The sequence below is a fragment of the Bubalus kerabau genome, chromosome 9 (assembly GCF_029407905.1).
Source record: "Bubalus kerabau isolate K-KA32 ecotype Philippines breed swamp buffalo chromosome 9, PCC_UOA_SB_1v2, whole genome shotgun sequence".
Taxonomy (NCBI): domain Eukaryota; kingdom Metazoa; phylum Chordata; class Mammalia; order Artiodactyla; family Bovidae; genus Bubalus; species Bubalus kerabau.
The window spans coordinates 95,397,698-95,419,804 of NC_073632.1; the positions used below are offsets into that span (position 1 = coordinate 95,397,698).

At 48.9% G+C, this 22,107-nt stretch overlaps 1 protein-coding gene and 1 pseudogene across 1 annotated transcript; both read right to left on the minus strand.

Annotated features, from left to right (window-relative positions):
* Window positions 1-2,821: 2,821 nt before the first annotated feature.
* On the minus strand, window positions 2,822-9,979 carry LOC129659928 (UL16-binding protein 3-like; annotated as a pseudogene).
* A 4,900-nt stretch (window positions 9,980-14,879) lies between these two features.
* On the minus strand, window positions 14,880-21,639 carry LOC129659929 (retinoic acid early transcript 1E-like). The gene is made up of 6 exons (XM_055591445.1): window positions 21,244-21,639; window positions 20,087-20,267; window positions 19,042-19,305; window positions 18,519-18,800; window positions 17,246-17,385; window positions 14,880-16,844 (listed from the first exon to the last, which is right to left on the minus strand). Exons 1-5 carry the CDS (start codon window positions 21,637-21,639, stop codon window positions 17,276-17,278), a joined length of 1,233 nt encoding a protein of 410 aa, XP_055447420.1. The 3' UTR covers window positions 14,880-16,844; window positions 17,246-17,275.
* Window positions 21,640-22,107: the final 468 nt, after the last annotated feature.

Here is a 22,107-nt window from a genome sequence, read left to right on the forward strand (position 1 = left end):
CAGGCATGCAAGGATTCTTCAATATCCACAAATCAATCAATGTAATACACCACGTTAACAAATTGAAAAATAAAATCCATATGATTATCTCAGTAGATGCAGAGAAAGCCTTTGACAAAATTCAACATCCATTATGATAAAAACCCTCCAGAAAGAAGGAATAGAAGGAACATACCTCAACATAATAAAAGCTATATATGACAAACCCACAGCAAACATTATCCTCAATAGTAAAAATTGAAAACATTTCCTCTAAAGTCAGGAACAAGACAACGGTGCCCACTTTTACCATTACTATTCAACATAGTTTTGGAAGTTTTGACCACAGCAATCAGAGCAGAAAAAGAAATAAAAGGAATCCAGATTGCAAAAGAAGAAGTAAAACTCTCACTGTTTGCAGATGACATGATCCTTTACATAGAAAACCCTAAAGACTGCACCAGAAAATTACTAGTACTAATTAACGAATATAGTAAAGTTGCAGGATATAAAATCAACACACAGAAATCCCTTGCATCCCTATACACTAACAATGAGAAAACAGAAAGAGACATTAAGGAAACAACTCCATTCACCATTGCAACGAAAAGAATAAAACACTTAGGAATATATCTACCTAAAGAAACAAAAGACCTATATATAGAAAACTATAAAACACTGGTGAAAGAAATCAAAGAGGACACAAATAGATGGAGAAATATACCGTGTTCGTGGATCAGAAGAATCAATATAGTGAAAATGAGTATACTGCCCAAAGCAATCTATAGATTCAATGCAATCCCTATCATGCTACCAATAGTATTTTTCACAGAACTAGATCAAATAATTTCACAATTGGTATGGAAATACATACACACAAAAAACCTCAAATAGCCAAAGCAATCTTGAGAAAGAAGAATGGAACTGGAGGAATCAACCTGCCTGACTTCAGGCTCTACTACAAAGCCACAGTCATCAAGACAGTATGGTACTGACACAAAGACAGAAATATAGATCAATGGAATAAAATAGAAAGCCCAGAGATAAATCCATGCACCTATGGTCACCTTATCTTCGACAAAAGAGGCAAGAATATACAATGGAGAAAAGACAATCTCTTTAACAAGTGCTGGGAAAACTGGTCAACGACTTATAAAAAAATGAAACTAGAACACTTTCTAACACCATACACAAAAATAAACTCAAAATGGATTAAAGATCTAAACATAAGGCCAGAAACTATAAAACTCCTAGAGGAGAACATAAGCAAAACACTCTCTGACATAAATTATAGCAGGATCCTCTATGACCCACCTCCCAGAATATTGCAAATAAAAGCAAAAATAAAGAAATGGGACCTAATTAAAATTAAAAGCTTTTGCACAACAAAGGAAACTATAAGCAGAGTGAAAAGACAGCCTTCAGAGTGGGAGAAAATAATAGCAAACGAAGCAACTGACAAAGAATTAATCTCAAAAATATAGAAGCAACTCCTGCAGCTCAATTCCAGAATTCCTGGGTCTGATCTCCAGGCTCTAAAGTGAACAGAAGGAGAACAAAGGCAGCCAAGCAAAGACTGAATCCTGAGGCTGACAGAGCACCTGTTGGGGCTTCCTGGGAGCAGCATCACCTGCAGAAAAGAAAGAGGCCTTGGTCCAGGAGGCTGAGGAACTCCTCTCACTTTCCTGGGGCTTCCCCTCCTCAACCCACCCTCCAGCCCTGCCATCACTGAGGGGCTCATATGTCCTCCACCCCCACCCCCACCCCAGGCCCAGAAGCTTCTTGTCACCTACTCATTCCTTCCTGCATCACAGAGTCACCCCAGGCCCTGACATCCCCTGCTCAGGCTCAGGACTGGAGCCAGTGAGGAATCAATCTCCTCCCTTTACTCAGGTCCGGATCCTCCCCGAGAGGGGTGTAAAGGACCAGGGAGCAGGTCCCCGGAGGAGGGGCCTTGCTTCCTGACAGCCTTGGGGGGCTGCAGGCAAACCTTCCTTTGCTCCTCTCTAGCCTCTGAGCCAGCAGCACACACAGCTCTCAGGACCAGAGTCCCGGCCCCCCATCTCTTCCTGTCCCGCCCAGCTGGGCGCCCCCACCCCAGCTCAGGCCCACCATCCCCAGGCACCTCTGCTCAAGGCAGGACCACTCAGTGATGGAGGCTCTGGGTCCCCAGGAGGCTCGTGATGTGCAGGCCACATTGAGTCAGAACTGCTGCTGCTCCAGGAGCACAGGCCTGGCCTCAGCCCTTCCCACAGTCTCTGCTGTGGGGCTCCTGCTTTGCCTGCTTGATCCAAGCCACTTCCTGTGAGAACAGGCCTTTGGAGTTGGGTCTGCAAAGGCCTTCCCACACCTTCCTCCTGGGATGAGAGCCCAGCCCCTCTCATCTTGGCCCCCTGGGTGGGTCCCCTCTCTACTGACACATCATATGGAGCCCCCATGCTGCTCTCAACCCCTGTGAGTCCTGCCCTCGCCCTGAGTGCCTGCTGTTCTCACACCACCTACCGGGGGCTCTGCCAGACAGCAGTCTGTGCTCAGTCAGGGGACTTGGCTAAACCTGTTTAGCATCAATAGGCCCTCAGCCTAGTGAGGGCCCCTCCTTTTTCACAATGTCACCTGACAGTGGGGACTTTTCAGAACTCAGGGCTGAGCTTGTTGAGTTCTGCTCTCAGGTGATACGGGGTCTTATCCCCCTGCTCATTTCCAGGATGAGGAGGTTCAGTGAGGGGCAGGGGTTGCTGGGATTCACCTTCCCTGGCCTCACACCAGGCCCTGTGCCCCTGCCTTCCCTCTGAATTCTGCCCTCAGTACCTGTTCCTGGAAAGGACTCAGCCCAGGATGACAGTTATGATGAAACTGGTGAGGAGCATGGGAGGATCCAGGCTTTGGACTTGATGGCTGTGGCCATGGGCTGCATGGTAGAGGGGCCTGTGGTTGGTGATGCTGCAAGGAGAATAAGAGTGAAGCCCTTGTCCAGACCCCAAACTAAGCTGATGCCTCCTTGCCCCCCTGACTCAGGTACCCCTACTGTGCAGACAGTTTACACCCATCACATGGAGGCCCCTGAGATAGATCCTCAGGTGAGATGGGGGGAAGGGAAGTGTGCAGTCCTCACGGGGCTCTGACAGCTGATGGGGGAGCAAGGTTTCCAATACAGCCACTGAGTCCTGCTGTGACATAGAGTTGGTGACATGAAAATGGAGTCCTCAGGAGCTGACAGCAGAGGTGGTATTGACAGATTTCCAGAAGAAGGACTGGTGACATTTGAAAGAAGATTCTGGGAAGAGGGTAGAGTGAGAAATAAATCCATGAAATTAAAAAGATATCTACAGGTTTCACATCAACAAAAATCCATGTTCACGTGTCCAAAGGCCTGTGCTGTGAGGAGAGACATCAGGAGGTGGAAGAGGAAGGATATGACAGAGCATTCCCGGGTTATTGCTCTCCCAGGACAACTCACCTCCTATGGATCACTTTCTCAAACAGACACACACACACACACACACACACACACATACACACACAGGAGTGGATCCATGTCACCATGAGAGGACTATCACTTTCTCCTACTCTTTTCACTTACCCGTGGTCTTCAACATTTTCTCCCAGCACATCATGAAATCCTGAAGCCAGGCCCAATAGTCTCCCATGGAGACCTTCTTCAAGAAGTCAGTCACAGCTCTGTCATTCTCCCACTTCTTTTTCATCCATCTGCCTCCAGGGTGATCCACTCTCCAGTGTCCATTCTCCGAATCAAAGTGGAGGCTCATTCGTCCATTCAAGCCAAAGTGCCAGGATCCACTGTGTGTCTGTCATCCTCACAGCGACATGTCATCCTGGCCTGCAGGGTGAGAGGGTCTGCCCCCACCATGGGAAAGAAAGAGCTCAGCCTCTGGGCTTGACAGATTCTTTGCTGCACCTGGGTCCACCTCCCCTGGGTCCACGTCACCTGGGCCCAGCTAATCTGGCCCTGTTCTCTCATGCAACAGCTGCTCTTTCCACTGGACTACTAGGGAAGGACCAATATCCAACTGTATTTTTAAGTCCCCAGTCTGCTCCTCCTGTACTTGGACTTTCTAACTTACCTGTGACTGTGTGTTTCTCCAGTGTAAAGTCACGCAGTTGGTCCCTGATGTTTCTAGGTGTTTCGATCTGTGTTTTTTAGGCCTTTATGGTTTTCACTTCTTCTCCCAATAGACTTGTGAATATGATCTTAGCATGATCACAATCATAGGAAAGAGCTCTCCATCCACCTGCCCTTGTACCTCACACCATGGCTGTCCAGGTCTGAGCTAAGGATTGATGGTGAAGTTGTAGGAGAGAGTGAGCGTCTGTGAAGGCAAACCGCAGTGAGGGTGAGGTTGGGAGAAGACCCATAGGCCTCCTCCCGAAGTTCTGTGAGAGCAGAGTAGGACTGCAGGGCTGGGCTGACAGAGCAGGACGGCTCTGCCTGCCGCCCCAGCCCCTCACCAGTTACGACTGAGGAAGATGATGAAGCCTCAGTCAGGCAAGAAACACCATAACCCTGGATATGCCCCATTTCCACTCTGCTCACAAGCTCCGCATGTAGCATTAACCGACACATACGTTTCCCAGGGAAGGTCCAGGCTGGTTCAGAAGGAAAGGCCTAAACCCAGAGGACTGTCACCTTCTCTCTGAGTGTCCTATGGGAGACGCAGAGGTTGAGGGGGCTGTTCCTGAGGAAGCGGATCACAGCCAGTGGGGGTGGGGGTGGGGAGGATGAGCTCAGAACCCAAACCTAGATAAGGGAGAGTTTATAATCACGGGCTACTGGGCTTAGCAAGGCTGAAGAGACGTGGTGATCTCCCACTAGGATGTGTCTTGAAAGCCTGGAGAAAGGCCTGGCCCACATGGCATGAAAGAGAAAGTCCAGAACTTCGGAGGCAGGTGGTAGAGGAGCAGATCCAAGGCTCAGAGAAGTGAATCTGCCAGGGCGGACGCGCTGAGAAAGGGCAGGAAAGTGTGCAGCCCACCAACTCATGGGAAAGCCTGATGGACTCTATGGAGCCCGAGAGGAAAGCGTGGATGAGAAGCATCTCCAATAGCTCAAGGATGACTTTATCAGAACATCAGGGATGGTGGGAGGAGACCATGTTCCTGTGGGCCTCTATCAGTAACAGGGATGGAAGTTGTGGAAAAAATCAGATTCCAAGTGCAGGTGCTCAAGGACAGCAGAAAAGTAGGTGCAGTGGTCAAAGTGGTTAGGGAGTCTCAATGCCAGCCAGGGCCTGACTGCAGAGAATATGATGCTGGCTCATAGCACAGGGCGATCCTAAAGACTAACAGATGGGCAGGAACCTAGATACAAACTGTACCATAGAAAGAATTAAAGACAGACAGAACACAAGGCTGGATGATCAGGAAGCCAAAGGCAGCCATCCCTACCAAACACCTGATCCAGGCCCATTTTCTGGATCTGAGCCACTTCTCAGAAGGTGTCACCAGAGAAAGAAGCCATGTTCTAAAGAGGAGGGCCCTCTCATCACCACATCTACTGCAAAAGTCCTTCCATCCTTTCCCAAAGAGCCACATGGTTAGTCACTGGGGTAAGTGAACCTGCAGAAGCAGAAACTACTCTCACATTCACATTGCACCTAGTGTGTTTCTAATATCAGGCACAGGAACCGTAGCATCATCATGGTCCCCTAACTGTTGAAGCGATGCTTGGAGTACCAGGCCATCAATGGACAGCAGTCCCAGGTTCTGCTTACAGTGGTTATCACTGGGTCCACAGACCACACAGCGGTCATTCCACATGCCCTAGACTTGTGACATGCATGGGGACCTGAGTAGCTAGTAAATTATCGTGGGGTGAAGGCTACCGTATTAGTGAATTCCAGATTCAAACTTCAGACCCTACCTCCCCATCTGCCAATAGTCCGTGTACACAATATCCTGGAGAAACACAGAGACAAGTACCAATCTACAACCTCTTGAGGGCTGCAGGGGTGTGGTCCCTCTCCTGTTTCCTTTTAACTACCACTGTGGCCTTAGGTTTCCTGTAATGGTCAGAAGAAATATTTGAGGCTTCGCAGACCCTAGGTCTCTGGTGCAACATGCTGTCCCAGCATAAAAGCAGTCACAATTGGCAAAGGATGAGCATGGCTGGAGCTGTTTCTTGGGCAGATGACCCAGCAGAACCAGTGACATCAGAGGTATCTGTGGTCAGAAAGGTGCCATTTTCTACTTGAAGGCTCACGACACAGATCTCGAGTGTCCTGAAGCTAGGCCTTGCCACTTGCAGTGGGGAAAGTCACACCATTTAAACGTGGCTCCTGGTGTGGTCCTGAGGCCTGGCAGAGATGAGGCCTCTGGTCAGAGACTGGGGTTGCCCATCGTGATGTGTGCTCATCAACCCCTAGTCATTAGTTCAGCTAGGCCAGCCGACATAGGACAGAAGTGGTTATGTGTTTTGGCATAGGCAGGGCCACAGGGAACAAACAAGACCCACCAGCAGCTGGCCTAGATGTCACACTAGAGTTGTTCCATGGCCACTATCCTCTGCTCACACCTGTGGATTTCTGTATTGCACTTTGGAGCAAAGTAGCTACTCTGTAATAAAGGGGCGGGGGTATTAGGCCATAACTGCCGGACGGTTTTTATTTTCCTAAGAAAAATTACCGCGTGTTGAAGAGAAATCATTCCCAAGACTAGTGAAAGAAAGCAAAACTTTAAAGGTGAATCAACTGCATTACCTTGTAGAAGTTAAGAAAATAAAAAGCAGTTGGTAGTAAGATTGTTAGTTCAAATATGTGTGTTTAAACAATTTTAAAACTCTTGTAAGAATATACCTATACCTCTAAGGCAACTATGTGTAAAAAATTTACACAAACATTTTCAGTTAAACCTAATAAAAGTGATATTGAGAAAGTATTCCACATCATTAAGTCTGTCTTCGAAAGTTGAGATGCTAAAGCCTTCCTAAGGCACGTGCTCTAGAAGACAAATGTGCTTCTGTGGTGCTGGGTGATGTATGTGACTGGCTGGCTCCAAGTGGGCCTCGACAGGCACCTTCCTCCTGACTCGGGGGACTGTGAGAGGAGAGTCAGACACAGGCCCCCAGGGCCGCATGGACCTCTGTGAGACACCATGCCCTTTGCTGGACCTCCACCTCTCCTCTGGATCGAAGGCTCAGCACAAGCCATCCCAGCAAATAGTTCACCAGGACAGTTGATAGTCTGGGCTATTTGGTAATCCTCTTTCAGGTATGCAGCCACATCAAATGGGTAGATGTCCACTTAGGGCATTTGGCCAGAGTCATAAACACGTGGGCTCTTTCAGTAGCAGCATGCTGACTTCTTAGTTGTGGCAGGCAGGATCCAGTTCCCCCACCAGGGAACAAACCCAGGCCCCTGCATTGGGAGTGTAGAGTCTTAGCCACTGGATCACCAGGGAAGGATGGAGAACTCATTTTTAACCAGACTTTCAAAAGCCATCCATCAATCCTGTGTTTTTGTTGTTCTCCAGACAGTGAGAGTCCATGGGGAACAAGACTCTGGAGAGGGATTGGCTTTGCTCTTAACATGAAGTTGTCATCAATGATAGAGATTCTAGGAGCCAGGTCTTTGTGGATGACTTCTTTCTGACCAGGTAGCTCATTCCACAGGCAATCTGAGCAGCCATGTGAACTAGGTTTTGTTGAGAAGTTGCCTGAAGACTATTGGTCTCTACATATTTGCACTGTCATAAAAACAATTTAAGATACCCCCAGTTCATGTAAGGCAATCCACCATGGGCTTTTCCCCTTCTTCTGTTCACATGTGGCCAATAGGAAGATTTCTGTAATGAAGATCTCATAGCTCACAACTTTCAGGGAGCATCATGGTCATCTGGATCAGAAGCTCGATCTCTAACTGTTTTTACAAATGCTTGTTGCTCTTTATCTGGATCTTTTTCATCTACATAAACCCCATGGGAAGTACACCAAAAGGTACCTTCTTAGAATGTATCTTTTGAGTTCCTCTCCCTGGATAGATATTTTGATATCATTCACCTTAGCTCTGGCCTCCAAAAGAGCGACACTTCTCAAGTCATACTCCTCTAGCCACAAGGTCGGATAACTGGAGATGCGAGTTGTATTGTTGGGTGTGTTGCCTCTCACATACTGAGACATCTGGGAACGACTGGGACTGAGACAGCCCTTGGGAACTACTGCTGGTGCTGATGCTATCTCCCAGTTCAATCCTTTTCACACTATGAAGATGCAAAACAGCTAATACTAGTACTACAAGAAATATAACTGGACAGCAAACCCCTAGGCTGATATAAAACACACGTGTAGACACGGCAGGAGCTGCATGTACAGGATCATAAATGGGTTCTTCCGCTAGTAGTTTTGTCCAAGGCTGAAGTTTTCCTTCCTCAATTTCTGGAGGGCAACTTTTCCTTCGTTTCAACTCTAAGATGTGAAACTTTTTGAAGTTACTGTCAAGTTGAGGTGCATTTAGTGTCATAACTTCAGAATCTACTTTGCCAGGACAGGACAGCTCGAGCCCAAACACTGATACAGTGCGTGGCAGTTCTGGGGCCAAGGGGCGCTGGGGCGGCAGGCAGCCTAGCGGACCCGAGCGGTACCGGCGGCGGCCTTTGGGATGCGCGTCCCTGGGAGACCAGCCAGCACATCCGTCCGGCTCGGAGCTCCCGCCTCCACTGCCCAGGAGAAGCTCGGTCGCCCATTGCCGCAGACCCGCGCCCGAGCCCCGGACGGCCGCCGAGCTCTCCTCGCCCCGGCCGCCCTGTAGGTGTTAACTGATCGGTGATGAAGAGCGCTGGTCCTTCAAGGGCCGAGAGCAGTAGGGACCAGAAGGGGCTCTGCGCACAGATCTCCGGCTTGTGCTTTTCGGAGCGGCTCTGGGTCCCTTCCCCGCGGGGAGGCCGACGGGTCCCAGCCCGCCGGGCTCCAAGACTCCCACTTCCCAAAGGGCGGGCTGGGCCCTAAGGGGCCTCAACAGCATCCCCTGTAGCGTTCTGGCCCCCTCTTCTCCTAGGGTCACCTCCCAAACTCCCCGCATTACTGCTTCACCCAAGACACCCCTGTTCCGCTCAGGAGAGCAGGCAAGTAGCTCGGGGGAGCCACCGAGGAGCAAAGGGGCCCGTATCCCGCGCACACCAGCACCCCTGTTCAGGTCGTAACTCACCCAACTTGCCTGCGCCCTCCCACAGGTTCATCCCCGAACTCACCACTGGACGTCCCGCTGAACCAGATAATCTGAAGCCGCAACAGGAAGCCAAGGCGGGTCTCAGGGCCACCCATCTCTCCCTTTGCAACCTGGATCCCAATTTTGCAGGAGTGAAGGATGCCAGGTGAGAGAAGTGGATCCTTTCCTCTGAGGCACGCTCAGCACTTCTGTGGCAGCCGGCATTCCCCCCCGCGCGGAGGCCCCGCCCTAGGGCTCTCTCTGTGCTGTAGGCACTGGGACTCGGCCCAACTCGCAGAAGCCAGGGCTGTTGCCACTCCCTCCTCTTCCCACTCCTTGCAGCTGTACTTGAGCTGTGCTTGGGCTGATAGCCAGAATCTTCCTAGTTAGATCATTTTGTCATTTTGGTCTCTCTAATTAATAGAAATTGATCAGAGGTCAGGGAAGAATTTCTGGCAAGAAGTTCATGGAGGGGCGGGCTCAGGGCTTCCTGCTTCCCCATCTTGAGCTTGCCTTGGATGATCATTGACCACTTCATTGTATTGAGTTTCCTTAGGGTTTTCCATACCATCTTATGAAAACTTGAAGGAACTTTTCAGCCAACCCAGTTATTGTTTCCGGTGCCAGTTCAGGTGGCAAACTTAATTGATAAATGTTGTCTATGTTCTGACTGTTCCACTGACCTGCCCTTCTCTCATCCCTCTCTTCCTGAGTCCCAGAGACACAGCAGTACTGAAATTAGGCCAGTTCATCACTCTGCAAGTTTGCTTCGGTCCCATTGGTTTATTTTTCCTTCAAAATTTCAATGCCAATGTATTTTGAAGAAGGAGTCTGTGTAATTCTACAGGTTGTTTGCCCCTCCTTTTTTTTTTTTGTATAATTGTACAACCTTTGAAAATTACATAAGTTATAATGATCCAGTATTATTTGCCATTCAAAAAAAAAAAACAAACAAAACACAAAACCTTCTCTTCCTCCCAGCAACCACCCAGGGGGAATTAAAGTTCCTGAAAGAAGGCCAATTCAAGATGGCTTCTACTCTGGTAGAAACAAAAAACAAAAAGATGAGAAAAAACAATAAAGAAATGGGTCCTCATCAAACTTATATACTTTTGCACAGCAAAGGAAACCATAAACAAAACAAAAAAGGCTAACTACAGACTGGGAGAAAAGATTTGCAAATGATGTCACCCTTGCAGGTAACAAGGGCTTAATTTCCAAATATATGACAAGCTCTTACAACTCAATAATCAAGACAGGGAACCCAATCAAAGAATGGGCAGAAGATCTAAATAGACATTTCTCCAAAGAAGGCTTACACATGGCCCATAGGCATGTGAGAAGATGCTCAATATCAATATTTATTATTTTTAATTAATTAAAAATTTTTATTGTATATTGGAGTATATAGTTGATGAAAAATATGTGTTAGTTTCAGGTGTACAGCAAAGTGATTCACTTATACATATACATGTAACTATTTTTTTTATAAATTCTTTTCCCATTTATGCTATTACAGAATATTGAGCAGATTTTCCTATGCCACAGAATAAGTCTTTGCTGGTTATCTATTTTAAGTACAGTAGTGTGTATATGTCAATCCTAACCTCCCAGTTTATCTCTCTCCATCACCTTTCACCTCTGGATATATGCCCAGGAGTGGGGTTGCTGTATCATATGGTAGCTCTGAACCTGCCTGCAATGCAGGAGACCTGGGTTTAATCCCTGGGTCAGGCAGATCCCCTGGAGAAGAAAATGGCCACCCATTCCAGTATTCTTCCCTGGAGAATTCCATGGACAGAGAAGCCTGGCGGGCAACAGTCCCTCGGGTGGCAAAAAGTTGGACAGGACTTAGCAACTAAATCACCACCACATGGTAGCTCTGTTTTCAGTTTGAAAGGAATCTCCATACCATTCTCCATAGTGCGTGTATCAGCTTACATTCCCACCAACAGTGTGGGAGGGTTCCCTTTTCTCCACAGTCTCTCCAGCATTTATTGCTTGTTCAGTTCAGTTCAGTCGCTCAGTCATGTCTGAATTTTTGTGACCCCATGGACTGCAGCACGCCAGGCTTCCCTGTCCATCACCAACTCCTGGAGCTTGGTCAAACTCATGTCCATTGAGTTGGTGATGCTTTTTAACCATCTCATCCTCTGTAGTCCCCTTCCCCTCCTGCCTTCAATCTTTCCCAGCATCAGAGTCTTTTCCAGTGAGTCAGTTCTTTACATCAGGTGGCCAAAGTATTGAAACTTCAGCTTCAGCATCATTCCTTCCAATGAATAATCAGGACTAATTTCTTTTAGGATTGACTGGTTGGATCTTCTTGCAGTCCAAGGGACTCTCAAGACTCTTCTCCAACACCACAGTTCAAAAGCATCAATTCTTCCACAGCTTTCTTTATGGTCCAACTCTCACACCTATACATGACTACTGGAAAAACCATAGCTTTGACTAGTTGAACCTTTGTCACCAAATAATGTCTTTGCTGTTTAATATGCTGTCTAGGTTGGTCTAGGTAGCTTTTCTTCCAAGGAGCAAGCATCTTTTAATTTCAAGGCTACAGTCACCATCTGCAGTGAGTTTGGAGGCCAAGGAAATAAAGTCTGTCACTGTTTCCATTGTTTCCCCATCTATTTGTCATGAAGTGATGGCACCAGATGCCATGATCTTTATTTTCTGAATGTTGAGTTTTAAGCCAGCTTTTTTACTCTCCTCTTTCACTTTCATCAAGAGGCTCTTTTATTCCTCTTTGCTTTCTCCTGTAAGGGTGGTGTCATCTGTGTATCTGAGGTTATTGATATCTCTCCTGACAGTCTTGATTCCAGCTTGTGCTTCATCCAGCCCAGAATGTAGTGTGATGTACTCTGCATATAAGTTAAATAAGCAGGGTGACAATATACAGCCTTGATGTACTCCGTTCCCAATTTGGAACCAGTCTGTTGTTCCATGTCTGGTTCTAACTGCTGCTTCTTGACCTGCATACAGATTTCTCAGGAGCGAGGTCAGGTGGTCTGGTATTCCCATCTCTTTAAGAATTTAGCAGAGTTTGTTGTGATCCACACAGTCAAAATAATGGGTGAGAACCATTATAGAAAATGACCCTGTGTTCCCTCCACCCTTCCACAAGGTGAGTGCACCATAAGAAGACAGCCCTCTGTGAACCAGACATATTCCAGTGCCTTGATCTTGGACTTGCCAGATTCCAGAACCACGGGGAAAACTTTCCTGTTGTTTGTAAGCCACCCAATATATGGTTACTTTTTATAGCAATCCCATGGGACTAAGACAGGGAGGAAGGGCGCTCACAAAAGCCTGGTGTCTAAGACATGGGGTTCAAGTCCCCTGAAAGGCAGGACAGGCAGAGGGGACCCCAGACTTAGTGTCTTTCCACCCTTCCCCCATCCTCACTGGTGTCTCCATTTAACCCCTGATGTTCTGTAGCCACTATGGCTGAGGACTTCCCCAGGGTACATGCTGATCCCAGTACAGTAGCCCTAACACACACTGGGGACAGGAATCAGCTGCCTGGAAAGGAGAGTGCCAAGGGCAAAACATGTGAAAAAAATATGTGACCCTGTCTGAATCCCACAGTTAACAACCCTAGCTGAAAAAACAAACCATCCCGTGGAAAGTAGTGGTAAGTATTAGGGCAACCTCTTCAGAACAGCAGGGAGGACTTGGCAAGGTGGGCATTGGCTCTAGGGTTTCCTGGAGGGGGGCCAAGGGGCGGTGTGGGAGGGGTGGTGTGGAGTGTGGTTGGGTTGGTGAGGTAAAGGGAGATGGAGAGGGAGGGCGGGCGGGGGAAGGTAGGTTGCATTTGAAAGCTGCTGGGGAGTAGTCTCCAAGGTCACAGCTTAGGCTCCCAAGTCCCCACTTTTCTGTTGAAGTTGCTTCTGCTCCCTCTGGACAGAGTCCAGGACACACGGGCCATGAGTGTCTAAGGGTGGGTCCAGGGGTCTTGCCATGCAGGCTCCTGGCTTCCCAGCTGAGCTGCTGCACAGACCTGGGAACACCTGTGATGAGCAGTAAGAGATGAGGGAAGGTGGGGAGAAGGGCAATGTGGGGAGGAAGGAGTTGGGGGACAGTGAGGAGTCTGGGCCTGGAGAGGTGGGAGGGGTGTGGTGGAGAGGGTTGGGTCCCCTCCTCCACCTGTTGGGCCCCCTACAAGAATCCCTCCCCATGAGCTTAGTAGGCAGGGGAGGGATTGAAGGGAATCCTATTGCTCAGAGGCTCCAAAGTGAAAGTCACTCAGTCAGGTCCAACTGTACAGTCCATGGAATTCTCCAGGCCAGAATACTGGAGTGGGTAGACTTTCCCTTCTCTAGGGGTTCGTCCTGACCCAGGAGTCGAACCGGGGTCTCCTGCATTGAAGGCGGATTCTTTACCAACTGAGCTATCAGGGAAGCCCCAGGCTGACTAGAAACTGAGGGAGAGAATGCAGTTCAGCCCCTGGGCCTGGGGGAGGCGTCAGCTGGTGAAGGCTGCCCCAGTTGACACCTGTCACAAGGCAGATATTTTTGTGTGGTGTTTCAAGCTAAAAAAAAGAAAGTAAATGATAGGGGGTATGAGCTTCTTCCCTGTCCCTGCCAGTTTTTGGTTCCCTTGGAACCTAGGGGTCCAGGCCAGAGGGTCCGGGCCCAGAGAAAGGAAAAGCTGGGGAGCCGGTCACCACTGAGGCCTCTTCAGCAACAGTCCTGACACACTGCTCACCCCACACTCTCCATGCACACCTGTCTTCCCACACTTCAGCCCCCACAGTTACACACACAAGCCCCCTCGCCATCACACTGCCCTCCATCACCCACAGCCCAGCCTGACTCTCCAGCCTCCCCCACAGCCCCCTCACATACACGTGTTCCCCACATAGGCTTCATGCTTCTCACTTATACTCCTTCCACCCTTGTGCACGTCACCCTTCCTGAAATTTTCCATGCAGGTCTCCTCACACTCCCTTCCCTCTGTTCACACCCCATCCCCCACTGCCCACACACTTTCTTCCGCACACAAGTGCCTGCTTGCCTGCCCCACTGGCTCTCCACTCTCTGCAAAGTCACACCGCGTTCCCTTCCCTCAGGGACCCTGGCTTCCTCATACTGTCTGTACACACTCTTTCACACAAATTCCACACAGAAGGCTCCCATCTACTTCCACTGCCATCCAGAAACTTTCCCCTCACAGCCATTTCCCTTCACTCTCTTCCTCCTCTCTGGGTCCCCCAGGGCATCCCCCTCCGGGCCCTCTGTCCACTCCCATTCTGTCCCAGGCTCAGCTGTCCACAGTCACACACACACACACACACACACACAAGGTTCCCAACATTCTCACACGCTAGTTGTGGCTGCTCCGCACACATCCAACACACTCTTTCCAGCATTCCCTCACTCTCTTCACATTCACCTTCCTATCACAAATTAGTGTCACTGCCCCCCACACACCTAAGTAGGAAATGGCAACCCACTCCAGTATTCTTGCTTGCAGAATCCCCATGGACAGAGGAACCTGGTGGGCTGCAGTCCATGGGGTTGCAAAGGGTCGGACATGACTGAGGTACAATGCACAGCACTGGTGCTTGCCAGAAACCCTTGGCATTGCGTAGCCCCAGTGTCTATTTCTGTCCTTCCATGACACTCATGTGTCTTGTTTTCCTATATCCGTCTCTTCTTTGCGTGTCCATGTTTCTTTCAAGGTGTGCCTCCTGGTAAAGGCACCAGTCTTTGGATTAGAGTCCAACCTAATCCACCCTGACCTCACCTTGGTTGGATTACATCTGCACACACCCTATTTCCAGGTGAGGTCTCCTTCACCTAATGGTAGGACTTCAACACATTTGAGCCCCTAAAATAAAGGAGTTTCAATAAACATTCATGTGATTCTCACTGGGCAAAAAAGGTACAATGTATAATTGAATTCTCTGCATCACTGAATATATTCCTGACAGGAGAAAACTTCAAGTTTGTCTAGACATGAGTGAAAACTGAAAGGTTAAAATTTTTTCCGATGTTGTCTTCTTCTCGTCCTGGTATGAATGTATGAGCTCAAACATCCTCTGTGTTTGAGCATTGTTTTTAGGTGTTTCTGAGGTCGGCAGTGTTCTCTGTTAGCCAGTTCAGTGCAGTCGCCCTTTCTAAGTGGGAAATATTTATCCAAGAGTTCATTCTCTTCAGTTTTGTTGTGCATGAGCTAGTTTAGAGCACCTGATAAGGGTGCATCTAGGTTGTGGAGAGTCCTTTAAATAATATCTTTTCCAGTATGCATAATTTCCTGGTTGCAAGTCATGGAACATCTAATCTTCATCCATAAATTATTGAGATAAGATTTAGAATCAAGCTTAGAATGTCTTTTTAATAATTCGATTAGGGGCTTCCCTGGTGGCTCATTGGTAATGAAGCTGCCCGCCAATGCAGGAGACACAAGTTCAGTCCCTGTCTGGGAAGATCCCACATGCTGCTAAACAACGAAGCTCATGGGCCACAAATCCTGAGGCTGTGCCCTGGAGCCTGGGCGCTGCAGCTACTGAGCCCGTGTGCCCCACCTCCTGATGCCCACAGCCTAGAGCCTGCGCTGTGCTATGAGATGTCATCACAGGGAGCTGCTCTTGCACCATAACTAGAGAGCAGCAAGTAGAGAAAGCCCGCACACAGCAGTGAAGACCCAGCACAAAAATAAATACATCTTAAAAAAACAATTCAGTTAAACTTCACAAAAATGTAACACAACAAATAGGACTACCACAGCGTATATATTCTTTTGTGTCCAGCACTTGCCTCTCAAATCCTTTTTATGAGGCCTCTATGGTTTTACTGCAGTAATTTATTCTTTATTTATTATGTTATAGTGTTCCATTCCTGGCTATATCACACTTTATCCTTTCTTCTGTCCTGGATACATTTTTACGCATTAACATGTTAGTATGTTAATACATATATTAATCTACATGATAATTCAACTGGTAGCCTCATACTTTTCTGTCATGACATCTAGGCAGTTAGCACTTGATTGTGGTTTCTGCATATGTATTAGTCTGCTAGGTCTCTAAAGAAAAGCTATTTTTTCTATACTCAGAACACCAAATATGACACCAAAATGTGGGTTTTAGAAACTCTGATCCAGGAACCAGGACTCTGACCAAATGTATACTTCCTATTGTACCACAACACAGACTATAACCACACACCACCGACTGAGTGGTTTCAACAAGTCTTCCTGGAGGTGAAGGTTTCATCACATGAATTAAGAAGAACATTCAGCCCATAAAAGCATGCGGTAACTTAACTATACATGAAAGTGAGTGTGAACACATAAATTATGTCTCATTAAATCACACAGTATATCCCTAATGCATTATCTTCTTAACAGAATTAAAAAAATGCCACCCCCCGCCCCCTGCCCCAATTCCACCCCACATGAAGGCAAGTCTGATGGAAAGAATAGAATTGGAAGTCTTAACTGATTGTGAGCAAATATTTGACTTTTGCAAATCCTCAAAATGACCAAGTCAATACATCTTAAGGGCCCATCAACAGTCGTGGAAAGTGAAGGAATTCTTAAGCATAGGCTTCTTTAGCTTCTTGTTAAATCCCACTCTGAGTAGAAGGTAGTATATTAGATCAACAGCCAGATTGTCATCAAGGGTCAGTTTTTGCCACCCAGAGTTGGTTTAACATTGTATCTTCTCATAGTCCAGGGAGAAACATCCAGATGATGGAATAGCTGTTAGAACATTGGGGAAAATGTTGAGCTAGACAATGCTATCATCAGAGAACAAAAGGTTTTTTTCATCAAAGGGCTGGGAAAGCCTGAGTAAGATCTCAGGTCAACACCCCACCCCACCACGTCTACATCTTGTACCCGGGGCCCCCAAAGGAGAAGACACTTGTCTTCATCCCCACTCCCAGTGCACTGTTCTGCTGCCCACACCAGCCTCTTCTACCCCAACAACAGAGTGATTCCCAACCCTACAGGGAAGTGTGGGGGCCCAAGACAAAGACAGAACATCATCTTGATAAAGATGTGTCCAGTGGACAGGGGCTTGGTGAAACCCATGGCTCACCTCTCCCAAGTCCTGACCAGAACAAACCTGCCTAGGAGCCAGAGGCCGGCTGGCTTCTCACCTGCTGTGGTCCCTGATTTCTTCATAATACTCATGATGATGAAGCAATTAGAACTAACTGGGTGATGATCAATAGGATATTGCAAGAGACCAATCGGATGGATGCAGACTGGCTGATATCTGAGGCCATTCTTAGTGGTTCTAAAACGAAAAAGCAAAGGCCTTGTGAAATCTAAGAATACACCTTCCTCAGCACTTGTTGTCCTTAGCACATGTTCCCCATATAGTTACTGACTCATGTGAAGCCACTCTTCAGGTCCGGGTATGGAAAGATTAATGGGCTTGTGCTCTGTCCTCGTGGAGCTAATATTTCTCCTGAGTTGTGTTAGTCGCTCAGTCATGTCCAACTCTTTTGCGTGCTCATGGACTGTAGCCAACCAGGCTCCTCTGTCCATGGGATTCTTCAGGCAAGAATACTGGAGTGGGTTGCCATTTCCTACTCCAGGGGATCTTCCCAACCCAGGGGTCGAACCCGGGTCTCCTGCCTTGCAGGCACATTCTTTACCATCTGAGTCACTGAGACAGCAAATGTCCATCTGATTATCTTTCAGGTGGACATGTTTACTGTGAGGAGTCCTTTTTGAGGAGGACACAATTGGGGGCACTTAATTCTGTCTGGGACGGAGAAGGCGATGGCAACCCACTCCAGTACTCTTGCATGGAAAATCCCATGGACAGAGGAGCCTGGTAGGCTGCAGTCCATGGGGTCGCTAAGAGTCGGACATGACTGAGCAACTTCACTTTCACTTTTCACTTTCATGCATTGGAGAAGGAAATGGCAACCCACTCCAGTGTTCTTGCCTGGAGAATCCCAGGAACGGCGGAGCCTGGTGGGCTGCTGTCTATGGGATTGCACAGAGTCGGACACGACTGAAGCGACTTAGCAGCAGCAGCAGCAATTCTGTCTGGGAAGGGATAAGGGCTTCACTAAGTGGCATTGGAGCTGGTTAAAGGATCAGTATGACAGAAGGGAGAGAAGGCCTGGAAACATAATGCATATATAGATTTGGGGACCATCGAGCAGTGCCTGGAGTCTGGGTCAATGGTTAATGAGGAAGGGGGCTCCTGTGCTGAGGGAGGTGGGCTGGGAAAGGAGGATGCTGGCAAGTTCTGTGCTATGCCCATCACTGACTCTCCAGACAGGAAGTCCACCAAGAGATCAGTCACTCCATCCATCCATTTTCAATTACATAAACATATGTGCTCATATCCACACATGAAGGCACTAGACCTTTGAAGAGAGCTGCCACCTCCCCCACGTCCGACTCAGTTACCTGTGGGCTCTGGGAGCAGCATCTTCTCCCAGTGTTTCAGGAATTCCCTAAGCCAATGACTGCAGTCTCCTATTGAAATGTTCTTGAAATACTCTGCCAGTTCCTGGTTGTTCTCCCACTCCTCCTTGATGCCTGTGGCTCCAGGATCGATGACTGTCCAGGTTATGCTCATGGTGTCAAGGAGGAGGGCTGTCTGTCCATTGAGGCTGAAGTGCAAGGATGCACCAGAGCACTGCTCGGCTTCACGTTGACAACACAGCTTGACCTGCAGGGTGGGAGGACCTGTGCCCCCCACACACAATGAATCACCCTGGACTCTCCACAGTCCATCCTCCCCAGTCACTCAAGTGTGTCTGCACATCTAGGGGCTCGTGATCTTCTGACCATGACCTGCCCCATTTTACCCATCAGGTCCACCGGGTCTCTAAGGGTGGATCGTGTTCAGTCCTTTCACAGGAATCTCCTCCCTGCATGCACTCTTTCTCTTGCTATCTCCAGCTCCCCACCCCCTTCCCATACTTACCCCTCATCTCATTTTTGTCCAGTTTGATGACAGGCAGGACCATCCTGAGCTCTTTTCCTGCTTCTACCAGCGTTTGGCTTATTTCAGTCCACGCTTTCGTGTCGTTTACCTCCTTTCCCAGGAAACCCAAAGGTTTGACCTCATTGCTGTCACTGTCATATTGGAGGAAAGGCTTTGTGTCCATGGAGCCCTGGACTTGACACCAGGGCTGGCCAGGTCTGGACTGAGATTTGACAGTGAGGTCAAGGCACAGAGAGTGGGCATCTGTGAGAGAAAACCACAGGTATGGCTGGGAGTTTCCTCCTCCAGGGCCTGGTTGCAGAGGGAGGGGTCTCTATCCCAGACCCCCTCCTCTGCTGCATCCTCAGTCCTGCCTCACCTTTAACTGTCTGAGCTTTAGTTAAACACTTTGATGCCACCGTGGATCTTTTCCATCCATATGCTATTAGCAGGAAGATTTATCTGATATATGGCGGCTCAGGCAGTAAAGAATCTGCCTGCAATGCAGGAGACCCAGGTTTGATCCCTGGAGAAGGAAATGGCAATCCACTCCAGTATTCTTGCCTGGAGAATGGACAGAGGGGCCTACAGAGTCCGTAGGGTGGCAAAGAGTTGGACACACCTAAGTGACTAAGTATGCACATGCCAGCTTGTGAGGCAGCAAAAACAGAAGACAGTGTCTGGTTTCTAGAGACTTAAAATCTATCTGAACAGACAAGACTTTCAACAGAATGGGGAGAAGGATGCCATAGGACACATGCCACATTCACGATGGGTCCCTAGTCATCAGGAAAGTTTTACAGGAGTAGGAGGTGGAACTTGCCAGGAGAGGGAAAGCTGCTACAGGAGCACAGGCCCAGGCACCATGCCTTGGGTGGGGTCCTGGAAGGCAGGGTGTCACCTCCTGGGCAGCCAGTCCAGCTAAACCACACCCTCACCATCCTAAGAGCAGGTGGACAGGCGCCCACCTGGGTGGAGCCCCTTCCCTCCCCATTTTCTCATGTCCCCCCCTCCCCCACCAGAGTCCCGGATCCAGGACACTCACTGCCCAGAGTCTTCCAGGCTTCTATCAGCAGCAGTATCAGCAAAAGATGGCCTGCGGTGTGAGCCAGTGACATTCCTCCCTGCAGTTTTACGAGAGTGACCGGCAAAAGGTAGCCTGGGGTGCGTCTATACCTCTGTCTCCTGGCACCGCCTGAAGTCTTCAGTCCTAGACTGAGGAAGCCCTGTTGAAAAACAAGAAAAATAACACTTATACCCAGGAAGTATTTCTTAAGTTTCAAATGTAATTACTCATTAAAAAAAAATAGTCATGACATCACAAAGCCAAATTCACTTTGAATAACTATCCTCCCTCCAAAAAAGCCCTTTTCTGGTGTGAGCAAGAAAAGCCCACGTTTTGTTGGCTCTTCTGCTCATTCCTTGAACCACTTCCTGCTCTAATCTTTCTTTGAACTCACTTCCTCCCTCACCCCCACCCCACCGCCGCTGCCATCTCCTGCTCAGTTATCCCTTCTTTTCTTCTACGTCCACTTTCCATCCTAACCTCTCAAACCTTCTCTGTAATGATTACGATTCACTACATGTTAGTCACTCAGTCGTGTCCGACTCTTTGCGACCCCATGGACTGTAGCCCGCCACGCTACTCTGTGCATGGGATTCTCCAGGCAAGAATACTGGAGTGGGTTGTCATTCCCTTCTGTTAATCAAACTAGCAGCGGCCAACCCCACCAGGTCTGTCACGTCGGAGGAGAGTGTACAACAGAGTCCACTAGTCCTGTTGGAGCCGAGCTCCAGAACAGCCGGGAATTTATTATCCTTTGCTCACCCGAAGTGGCCAAGTCCTCCTAGGGCCCCGGAGGAGCAAGCTCACCGCAAAACTGACGAATTTTCCCGAGTCAAGCAGCAGCGGCCCCCTCCCGCCTTTCCCAGCCCCCTCCCCTGCGCTACCCGTCTCCAGCACGACATCAGCCGCGTAGGTGGCTGAGCCCCGCGGTCTCAGGGCTGGTGGCTTCGGGGTGGCGAGAGAAGACAGAACATTTGCGGGGGCCCGTCCTGGGTTCGCACTCACCGCCCACTCCTTCTCCGCACCCGGCTCCTGCGATCTGCGGGGCGCGGTCCTCGCGCCCGGTCCAGCAAAGATCACTTTCGGGCAGGTTGAAACCCCGAGAGAATAATCACAAGAGAAATTCTGAAACTCACCTCGGGGTTTTGAGTTTGAATCGCTCTTTCGAATCTTTGCCAGACGCCTCGTGGCCCCGGCTCGGGGGAAGCTCGGCCGGCGGCGTTCGGAGAGGCGTCGCTGGAGTGGGGATCCCGGGCGGGCGCGGAAGACGGGCTCCGGGCTGAGGTGCTGCGCTCGGGAAACGGCGCCCCTGGAGGCCCGCCCGGTCGGTGAGTGAGTCTTTGTAAGGAAGTACCCAGGGCTGCGTGGTGATGACCAGGCTCTTTCCGGTTGTCAGTCTCGGCGCCGCCGCGGTGCCTTCGGGGACCCAGGAGCTGGGACGAGGCCCGGCCAAGGAGCCAAGGGCGACTTCTCCGTCCTTCCCCCAGGCGAGTTTCCGGGCACTTAGGCTCCGCCCCTCTCTTCTCTACCATCCCATCTTGTGTTTCCTAAAGCGATTTTCCCCTGGCCACCTGTCCAGCTGCCCCAAGTCAGTCCTTCATGGATGGCATTCTTTACAAGGGCAGCTCAGTTAGAACTGGACATGGAACAACAGACTGGTTCCAAATAGAAAAAGGAGTACATCAAGGCTGTATGTGTATTGTCACCCTGCTTATTTAACTTATATGCAGAGTACATCATGAGAAACGCTAGGCTGGAAGGAAGCACAAGCTGGAATCAAGATTGCCCGGGAGAAGTATCAATAACCTCAGATATGCAGATGACACCATCCTTATGGAAGAAAGTGAAGAAGAACTAAAGAGCCTCTTGATGAAAGTGAAAGAGGAGAGTGAAAAAGTTGGCTTAAAGCTCAACATTCAGAAAATGAAGATCATGGCATCTGGTCCCATCACTTCATGGCAACTAGATGAGGAAACAGTGGAAACAGTGACTGACTTTAT